The sequence below is a fragment of the Opisthocomus hoazin genome, chromosome 21 (genome assembly GCF_030867145.1).
Source record: "Opisthocomus hoazin isolate bOpiHoa1 chromosome 21, bOpiHoa1.hap1, whole genome shotgun sequence".
In the NCBI taxonomy this organism is placed as follows: domain Eukaryota; kingdom Metazoa; phylum Chordata; class Aves; order Opisthocomiformes; family Opisthocomidae; genus Opisthocomus; species Opisthocomus hoazin.
Window position 1 is genome coordinate 4,205,561 of NC_134434.1, and position 10,722 is coordinate 4,216,282.

Below are 10,722 nucleotides of genomic sequence, written 5' to 3' on the forward strand. Positions count from 1 at the left end.
GAGTGCTCCAAGCCAAGGAGGAATGCCAGGGAGGAGCTGTGTAGCCTGCACCAACCAGGTCCTCACTTCTGCAGACAGGTGAGCACGGCAGGGCTGCTCCTGCTGCAGGCAAAACCCTGGTGCCTGGGACAGACTGATCCCTGCCTGGCACCTGTAACAGCAGCCTCGGATGACCATGGCTTCAGCTCAAGCAGTTGCTCAGCTCTGAACTCTGAAGCTGGGAGGTCCTCCCTCATGCCAGAACTAGGGGTTGAGTAGAGCTTTCAAACTCCACCACCCTCCTGAGGGTCTGGCAGCGCATTTCCAGCCCTGCAAGGCTGAGCACTGAATGTAGATGTGCTTGCCCTACTGCAGGGGATGTAGGTAATGTGGTGAGGAGATATTAGTGCCATCTCCATATGAATGCACTGCTCCAAGCGAACTGGTAGATGGGAATGAACCACTGGTCAGGGTCACCAAGTGGCTTAGAGGCATGGCCTCAGCTACAGAGCATCAATTAGGCATCTAATCAAGAAGCACCTTCCAATATTTACAGCATGCAACGACAGCCCACCTGCAGCCTGCCTTGTGCAAGGCTACAGACCTCTGTGTGGACTGCACAAGTTACTTCATCCCATCACTCAGGTAACCCTGCCTGGACATTGAGTTAGTAATATATTCTACACCTTCATTTTTGCAAATTTGTCTTTGAGAAGATAAAGGTAAAACATAAAACTCACTTACATGTTTTCCTGCTGGAAACTCAGTACAGCTTGCCACAAGGACATGTGTCTTTCAGTGGTCACAATGTAACTGCAGGCATATCCCCTGCCTACCAGCACAGCCCCAGACTGCATCCCCTTAGCTGCCTCGAGAGAGCCAGTACTGGAAGGGGAAGAGAGGGAAGACCAGCTTTTTGTCCTCGGGAGCAACCTGCTGAGATCTGCCAACAGCTCATGTCTACAGTGCAGCTTCCCTGGGACACGGCACAGAGCTGAATAGTGATCCCTTCCAGAGAAATCCCCAGAGCACAAGGCTCCCTGAGATACCACCATTGCTTGTGACTTTTCCTTGTCCTCTGTACAAACCATGTCTCACATTCACAGCAGATGTTTAGTGAAGGCCTCAAGTGGGACAACGATCTCCTGCCAAATGCCAGCACTTCTAAGAAGGACAACAAGGACAGATTCTTGCAGTGAACTAAAAACGTAGCCTTCAGTACCTGGTAAAGTCTGCATGTATGCTGTTCCCCTTATGCCAGAGTGAAGCTGGTGGCTAGAAGTCACTGGTCACCAGCGTAGTCTGCAGCCCTCCATTGCCCCATGGCACCACCCTCAGTCAGTGCCGGTTCTGCCCATGGATGTAGATTCAGACCCTTGCACTCCAGGTGTTTGCATCAGACCCAGTTATCTGCATTCTCTTTGCAGAAGCCACCCCCCTCAGGGCACCTCAAAACCAAATTAATCAGTCCATGCTCTAGGAATGCCTGTCTTTCCCCCCTGACTGTAGAGGCAGTTTAATGGTAAGCAGCTCATGGTAGGTATCTTAAACAGTGAGGTGCACCCCACTGTGTAGAACCTTCTCTGTGACTGGTCACAATATTGAAGAACCATGTAGAGCTTTGCACTTTCCCCAAGGAAGAGATGTATCTTTATGGAACAGGTGAGCTAAGGGAGGTCACACACTGTTCAAGAATGAAGAAGCTTTGTAACTCAGCCAAGAATGGTTCTCTCACTCTCCTAGGTCCCGGTCCAGCATCCCAGGTATTAGAGCATCTTTCCTTAAGCTTAGTCAATTTGCACACAACATCCCATCATCAAACAGGAATCAGAGACAGCAAAGAGTTCTATAGTCACATACAACACCCTGCCAAGGACACAGCAGTCTGCCCCGTCAAGCTGTGAAATATCCCAAGTGAGGATGCTCCACCACTTCACAGCTCCCACGTGTGCCGAATTATTTGCACCATTTCATTCTGACTTCCGACACAGCAAGGCCAAGTGATACACCATATCTACATGAGCAAGGGGGATGCTGTCAGTCAGATCACCGTGCATTCAAAGCCCACATTGTCGGCTGCTTCTGCTTATTTCATACCCCTTCCTAGCAGACAAATAATTTAACAGCCTCAGGATGCAGTCAACCTGTTTAGAGAAAAAGGAGGTGTTACAAATTCCCCTGAAGCACAGCTTGGAAGGTGGTGATGATTTCCAGTGTGGCAGCTATGAGATTCAGCACCTGCCTCGATGCAAGAAGTGCTGAAAACGTGTAGGTTTCACTGCCATAGCTCTCCCTGTGCTTGGATGCAGGAGCAGCACTCAGGAACCCAGATTCCCCAGATCCTGCTGCCTTCCAGCGAACAGTGCACAACCCAGGGGAGCCTACCCCACCACAGCAGGTCCATGCTCTAGCTAACAGCCTCTGCTTTGTCTCCTGTGCTAAGCACTGCTGATGGACCATCACAGAGGGGAGCTGATATTATTTAATGATAACCTTGTGCAGGGAGAAAAGACCTCCAAATTGTTTTTCAGATGCATGGTCTGTCTTGGGCCATGCTGAGCTTACGAAGTTCCTAGCCCATTCTCAGGTCACAGGGCGAAGAGGAAAAGTTTATCCATCCTTTTCTGTTCAGGGCAAGCTGACAGAAAATGTGAGGACAGGGGTGTGCCAATGCCGGCCTTTTCCAGGAGCAGCCCAAGCTCAATGGTAGAAGCAGTTATTTCAGCCACTGAATATTCATCCAGATCTGGACCCCCTCATGCAGTAGGACACATGCCTTGACTCCCAGATATCATCTCTATGAACTTCCAAATCCTGTTGAGAACTATCTGAAGAAACAGCTGTGGACAGTGTCAGACAATAGGACTGAACATCCCTGCAGGAAGAGGTAAAGCAGCCACTACTTTCGGCAGTTGCTGTGTCAGTGCTGCAGCCTGCAGCTGAGCAGGTGTCACCTCAAGGCTTGCACCTTTCCCTTACAATGAACAACGCTTAAAAACAGGACTGGACGAGCCCCAGGCACCATCCAAACAGCCACTGCTTAGGTGCTTCTTGAAGGGGATTTGAAATGTGTCTGACCCCAGCTGCATTCCTGTCCTCTTCCTTTGCTGTGTGTCTGGAGGCCTGAGCTCTGAGTGCTGCCAGTGACTCACTTTGAGGATGCTGTCACCCGGCACATACGGGGATTTTTTTTTTTTCAGGAATATTCTTATTTTTCAAGGAAACTACTTTGCTAACACTTCAGAGGAACAATTATATTACATAGAGTGATGGCTGGAGTACCGCTGTTGAGACACTCTTGCTCCCACAGCCCCAGCATCCTTGTTTCCTGTCTGCACCAGCTTGGGTGGTGAGAAGACCTAGATGACATTTAAAGGTCCCTTCCAACACAAACCATTCTTAGTAGCCCCAAGGGAGCAGTCATGCACATTGGTCACCCCGTGGTACCAAGCTCTGCTGGCATCATCAGCTGCCATCAGCTGAGAGACAGCCTTGCTTTCAGCAAACCCGTTCCCTCCTATGGCACCTCAAGATGAAAAATCCTTCCTTAGATGAAGCAAAGCATGTCAGAGCTATTCCAGGGATTTTGCTCATGAACTTTTCTGTTAGAAATAATCTTCTCTTCTGCACTAGAACTGAGTCCCATTTAGTGATACAGCTTCCAGAAATATCCTATGCAGTGGGGTTGTATCATCGGCACAGAGAAGACCTCCTGGCGTCAGTCATAGCTAGCTCTGGTGGCCCAAGCTCTGAGCACTCCCCATGACTTGCAGTCATGAGTCATCCTCCTCCCTAGCAGTTGACCTCAGAGCTTTAAGAAGCTAAGAGGACAGCTTGGGCCTTGCCTGGCCTGGTGATGCACTGGAAAAGACATGTTCAAATCCTCCCTCCACCCCAGGAGCAGCCAGACCTGGCCTTCTGCTTCAGTCTGCAGGGGGACTTTGAGTCCAGTGCTCAGCAGTTGGCCAGGATGGGACTGTTGTCACCTGCATCAGAGCATCCCCCATGCTGGGGCATTGCCAAAGCACTCATAGCACCCTCCTGTCTTTGAGGAATTGGCTTGAACAGCACAGGGGACCGAGCAGCACCAGGCACATTGCCCAGGGAGGTGGGGGAACTGCCCTTCTCACAGGGTTCAGGACTGGGACAGGCAGGCAAAGCCATGGCTGACCTGACGCAGTGTTGGCCAAGGTCTGTCTCTGAGAAGCAGGCTGGATCAGAGCCCGTCCCTTCCCACCAACACTTATGCAGCAGCCAGAGCAGGTTCTCGGAAACTCTGAGGCTGCATGAGGGTTTCTCAGCATTCAGCTCAGCCTCACAGCTGAGCTGCCCAGGTGGAGCTGCAGGTGCGTTGCTGCTTCTTGACTTGTGACCCAGCATCTGTCTCTATCTCTGACAGCCCCCCTGGGAATGGGAGCGACTGAGGCAGAGTCCCTACTGCTTCAGCTCTTCTCAGCTCTTTTATGTGGTTTCAGATACCAATAATCCCAATAATTGCTGGTTTCCTCCCTGCCTGGGCTGTGCCAACACCTTTGCTCTGGTTGGGAACCACATTCACAACCAGTGCAATTGCTGTGCTCTCATCTTCCTCTAAAATGAGTCACTGCTGCTACCAGAACTGATGGTCAGGCAGGTGCCTGCTGATCCCTGCACCTTGTGCTGCTCCGCACGCCAGCCCGTGCTCCTGGGCTGCACAGTGAAGAGGACTAGCAGAAGCACCACATTATGCCAGTTTGTTCCAAATGCGTGACCATGATAGGAGACAGAAGATGGACAAACAACTGAAGCTGGCACTGCCACTGCAGCAAGTCACTGTCCCCTCTGCCAGCCATCCCAGCAGCTCATTCCCACCCAAAGTTGGGATTTTAGGAGTATGAGTGCAGCTGAATGGTGCACAGGATGGGGACTGCCCTTGCTGGGGCCAGGGGTGAGCTGGCAGCAAATGAGGAATAGGGTGATGGGGAGGAGGGACTCCTGTTTTCCACACAGCAGCTTTGTTGCATGTCAAACAGCAGCTGAGAGAATGTGAAATGCGTGTTTGCCCATGGCCATGGTGTGTACCAGAGGAACCTGGTGATTCGCCCGTGCTCACAGACTGGCTGGCAGAAACTATCCCTGTTTTGGACCCAGCCTCCCTTGGAAGGCAGAATTGCTGTCTGCTTTGGGACTGTCTTTATAGACGACGTCTGAGGCTTTCTCGTGTGAGCTTGCCAGAGGGAGAGAAGCTGCCTGGTGGGAGAAGCATGTGGGATCCTTTGACTGTCCCAAGGTCCCAGCAGGGCAGGAGCAGGGCTGGCTCGGTGGCAGGGTGAATTTGTGTTGCTTGTGGCTTTCTCAGGTCTGTGGCTGTTTCTCGCAGCTGCGTCAGGAGCAGGAATTCAAAGCAGGATGTCCAGACGGGCAGGGCAGCCGGGACCAGTGGTGCTCCGTCTCGGATGAGCAACAGGCTGACTTCAGGCTCCTGATGCGAGGGCTGTACCTGGGTGAATGTGGAGTCACCCTGAGCTGGGTGACAGGCCAGCCAACCTCCTGGTGCTACCACCAGCAGTGAAGCACTGGTCCAGCAGAGCATCATAGGGCCTGCTTTTATGGAGCTGCTGTCTTGCAAAAATACCACTGTCCTGAGACCCTCCATGGCTCTTGGCCCACCTGCTCTGCCGATATCCAGGTGCCAGAAAGTGGTTTCTCTGTAGCATCACTTCTCCAGGCCCATGTTATCCTCTGAAAACATGGCCTGTGTGGGACTCATGTGAGCAGAGACAAAGCTCAGCCAGCCATAGCCCAGCAGCAAATGGCATCGCTCAGCCGAGACAGCCGTGGAAAGCCTCCTCTCCTGGCCGGGCACTGCCTCAGAGTGGGGCCCAGCCACACCAGCTTTATCTCTGCTTGTGATGCTCACCACTTCAGAGTTGGGAACATTTTACATTCTCCCAGGCAGCTGTGCTACAAATTTCTGTGTCACCCAGAAGGCTGCACTGCACTGAAAATCTCATCTACATTGGTGAGAACAACATCTCTAAACCCATGTCTGGGTCTGCAGGTACCTTGGAAGAGACACAGGACCATACCTGGCTAGCAAGGAGCCCAGACCACCAAATGGGCACAGGTCACCACTAAAGAACAACCAGCTATAAAATCCCTCTGAGAGCGGTGTCCATCATAATGTGCAACCCCAATCTCACCATGGTCCCGAGAACAGGCTGTCACCAGCCCTACTTGGAGTCATCCCTTCAGCATCTCCGTGAGCAGCCCATACATCCTTCTCCTCAAGCACAGTGAGGTACGTTTCAATCTGTGCTGTAACACATGCCTGACTGACAGAGAAACATGTGTCTGTCTGCTAAAACATCTAGGTATAAGATGCTGGAAAAACAAAACCAAGCACAAACCAATCTATATCAAGTTGGTGTTTTACAAAAATTTCACAAAATCACAGAACGGTGTCATCAGTTACAGAGAAGCCACAGATTGAACACACACACTGATTGTGAACTGTGCGAGTTCATGATCTGAGAGGAAACACATGCACATGTTTTATCTTTGGACACTGGGAAAATGAAAATAAAGCTTCTGCCAAAATGCCTGGCCAAACACCCAAGACCTGCTCTCTTCTGCCTTTATTAACCTGCTGATTTTGGTCCAAATCACTCTCTCCACCACAGGCAGACAGAATAAATTCCTCTCCCATCTCATCCAGCTTCATTCAAGCCCCGTGCACAAGCAGGAACCCTTTCCTCCATAGAGCCAGGCAAGTCTTCTCTGCAAATTTACATCCATGTGTCCGCAATTAGGCCTGGATATTACCCCATGCCAAGCCGTGCAGAGCCTTATTTAGAGTGTTAAACTTTCACTTCTCACCATTTATCTGAACTACCGCTGATGTTATGCAGATGTTGGCCTTGTAAACTCTCTTTCCATATCACCGGACAGATAAGGTCAGAGTTAAGGTTAAGTCTGCGTTTGCCAGCTTTGTTTGCTCTGTCTGATGACAATACTTCTCCTCTGCTGGAGTACAACTGGTTTGTATTCAAAGCAGGAGATCACTTCATATAAATGATTGTCTCTGGGAAGAGTTAAATATGTTTCTGGAACAGCCCTTAAATGTCCTAGTTGATTTAGTGCAATCCCATTGATAATTGGAGCACATGGGATAGCATGGCAGGCTTGAAGAATCATCATTCCTGCAAAATTTGTCAGGATGACCTCAGATCAGTATATTTATCTCTGGCAAAACAGACAAAATAAACACGGACACAAATCCTCGAGGAAGGGGAGGGGGGACCTGAAGGCCTGCAGCATGTTGGTGATTTGATCTATCTCCTCTGGAGCAGTTCCTGGTGCTCTGCACTGGGGTAGCTACCATCTCTCCACACTGCACGACTATGCTGGTCCTTCGCTGTGGACCACTGGGCAGAAAAGACCAGGAGGAAACACTGTGGGACTCAAGGAAGGATTGCTGGGCACCGTGTGAAGAAGCCTCTCCCTCCACCAGATCAGCCTTTCCTGGACAAATTCTTTCTTTTTCTTGCTACTGATGCTGCCAGATGGAAGCCAGATACTGGAAAGATGAACCTCGAGGCACTCTAAGAGGGATACCTACATGCCACCATCTTTTAGTTGCCACCTGCTTGCCCCACTTTCTGCCTGCTTTGTGCCACAGAGATTAAAGGGATTCTGAGATGAGGAAACAAGAAGCAAGTAATATATCTCTAGCACCCTTTAACACACACGTAGCTCGCTCAGCTGCTCAGTGTGTGCAGGCCATGGAGAGACGGCAAAAGTTAAGTTGTTAAGATTTACCTCACCCTCATTAACATTGGCCTGGAATCCCTCAAAAGGGATTCAGACTCGTCATGAGTCACGGAGCACAGCTAATCCTTCCCAAACCTGGGGAGCAAGCGAAGCCTCACACCTGCCTCACAAGACCATTTCCAAAGCAACGAGCACATCGTGAAGAACTGCTCCTCGGGACTTGGCATTTCAGGGCATGATCCCTCCTGGCTCCTTTACTTGCTCTGTGCAAGCTACACGTCTCTCTGTGTAAACTGGTGTTGTCTGTTCACGTGTTACAGCCCCTGAGCCATGCAGCGGGGTGCGGAGCAGGGCAATGGCTTGTTTGAGATCTTCATCCCTCTGCCAAGCGAATGGAGGACAGTAAATCAGAGCACTGCACCTTTTGCCATCCTTGAGGGGCTTTACAGCTGCCAAAGTTTGCACACAGAGCAGGGACACCAGAGGAAGCTCTGTCCCATAGACCCTTTGCACATAAAAGAGATTCGACCGCTTCCAGCATAAAATCTTAGCTTTTTTATCTGTTCCCCATGTTACTAAAAATCCAGCACAAACTGAAGGCAGCATTGATTTATTTGTATTCCTCAGCATTCCTCTTTCCTGCCCTGTCTCACAGACTGCGATGACCAGGGTTGTGCTGTGACCGGGTCCCGCATTACCTGCGGCGGTCCCAGCAGTGGGGAGAGCCAGGTGCAGGCACGCATTTGGGACTTTGTCAAGCGCAACTCAAACATAACAAACAGGCAGAGAAATTTTGTCAAATGGGAAACCTATCTTTCACCAGGCTGTAGTGAAGGATGGCAGTTGTGGGAATAAGTCAAGCACCAAAGAATGCCCCACAAATTGACTCCCCTAGAAATGCTGAAAGGCATCAGAATTTATGGATGCAAAGACCCACAAAGTTTACTTTTACTGGAGAATCATTTGAAAAATATGTTTAGAGATCCCACTGTTGGTTCCACAATAAAGCCAGCTTACAAATAAACCAGAAATGAGCCTTAGAAACAATACTTGTTCATTTGAAAAGAATGCAGACATGTAGCACAGCCCATCCTGCTCTGTCAGAAAGATGGCAGTGTTGCTTTGGAGTTGCTGGAGGAATTGTTACGGACTGAGATTTTTTTCAAATGAACAGCAATGTACCATAATATACCAACAAAATCTAAGGAATGACTTAATCTAACGAAATGTAAGATCAGAGCGATATGGAAACCACACCAAAGCCCTGGACCCAAGTTTTGTATAATTCAGCCAGACTAGGACACTTGTGTTTGCACACACACGCTTGCGTTTTCAACCAACTGCCAACTTTGTATTTGCTGAGAAAACAAAGTTTAAGTTGACCACCCAGCTATCTAAGAGATCCTGATAACACCACTCATGTCCACCATCAGTATCATAAATCTCTAATTTCATTATCTACAATGCATGAGGAGGCAAAAACACACACAGCGTGGGTGACATGCCAGACTGGGTGCATGTTCCAACGTGACCACCCCATCCAGTTTTACAGCGTCCCGTACGGCACATGCAGATGGTTTGTCTGAACACCCTCACAGATAACATTCCCAGGGACAACTTCACCTCTGGAAAGGTCAGAGAAAGCTCCTCGAGAACATTTTTTGACATTACCATTAATATTACAGTGTTTTACATTTGTTAAAAAAATTACACGTAAAGATACCCATTCGCAAACTCGGCATACTTACTATAAATAACGCCAGTGAATAAAGGCATGAATATCCAGCAGAGGGTCTGATTTAGAAGTGACTGTCCCATAGTTCACCTTCACTCACCTTCACTCGCGCTGAACGTCCTCTGAGAAGCCCCTTATCGGTGCTTCCCCTAACTTACGAGGCGGAGGCATGTTTTACTCGCAAACCCTCCGAGAGTGGCAATCAATTGTGTGGCTCTGGTTTTATTTCTCTGATGATGTCACTTTAAATACTTTTCATGTTCCATTTGTTATTTTTACTTCTAAAAATGACGCATTTCTTCAAATCCATTTTTCTCCAATTAGTCACAACTTAATGGAACAAAGTCAGCTGCTTGCATGTCAGAGAGAGCGTCAGGCCCATCCTCACTGCGATTATTACAGACGGACCCGCGAGAGCACCTGGAATATACGGTCGGCGTTAGGTACCTTGTTTATCCCAGATGCCCTTTTGGCTTCCTGCCCAAATCCTTTGTAGCAGGGCCAGGGCAGGAGACCCGGGAACTGCAGTTTTACCAAAATAAACCACAGACATAAACTGAAGACAATGAAATACGAGGAAAAAAAAAAGCAACAGAGAGGAAGGAAGATGCGTTTCTCCACTTGCGGAACAGCCTCTGTAAGAGCAAAGCCGTGACAGCTCTACGACCCCCTGAATATTTTTCTCGCATGCTGCTTCCAAACATTTAATGCAAAACAGTCTGTGGCTACGGCTCACCGGAGAAAGAAGTTTTAAGAGAAATCTCAAGGTTTCCCCTACCTGATCTGAACTTGCTCCGAATCAGCAAGGAGTGCTCAGACCCCAGGAGTGTCATGGTGACTCGGGGACCAGATCCAGACGCCCCTCACTTAAACCATTAACTTCCTCCACAGGGAAAAGCCGACCAGACCGCGGCTAGCGCTCAGGATTCATCCAGCTCTCCTGGGCTCTCTGGGTGCTTTTACAGCTGGCTGGCAAGAAGCAGCAAGTGGCTTTGAAAGGTTTGGTCCCATCCAGCACTGACCCTCCACAGACACCAACTGCTCCCCCTGTGCTGTGTTGAACTAATTAACGTGGAGCTAGCGGGAGCCTCCTCCCGCCCGGAGTTTACTACCAGCAGCTGGGTGTCCTGGCTGATGTCATCGTCTAGCGGGGAGCAGCGACTATCGGAAAGGGTCTTAGCAAAGACAGAAGTTTGATATCTGATACTAATTACTACCGGCCGGTACGCAGCCAATCAGGGCGCTCCCCGTCTCCG

The 10,722-nt window shown here is 49.6% G+C and overlaps 1 protein-coding gene across 2 annotated transcripts in view; it reads right to left on the minus strand.

The window, feature by feature from the left end:
- Nucleotides 1–10,302, minus strand: part of MYOCD (myocardin) — a 38,781-nt gene extending 28,479 nt beyond the window's left edge. The window contains exon 1 of one of the 2 annotated variants that reach the window (XM_075440749.1): nt 10,245–10,302. In XM_075440749.1, the coding sequence (XP_075296864.1) occupies nt 10,245–10,299 (55 nt within the window). In that variant the 5' untranslated portion in view covers nt 10,300–10,302. Of the gene's footprint in view, nt 1–9,566; nt 9,574–10,244 lie in introns of those variants that run through there. The other variant, XM_075440748.1, reaches the window with a different exon arrangement.
- Between the last annotated feature and the right edge of the window lie 420 nt (nt 10,303–10,722).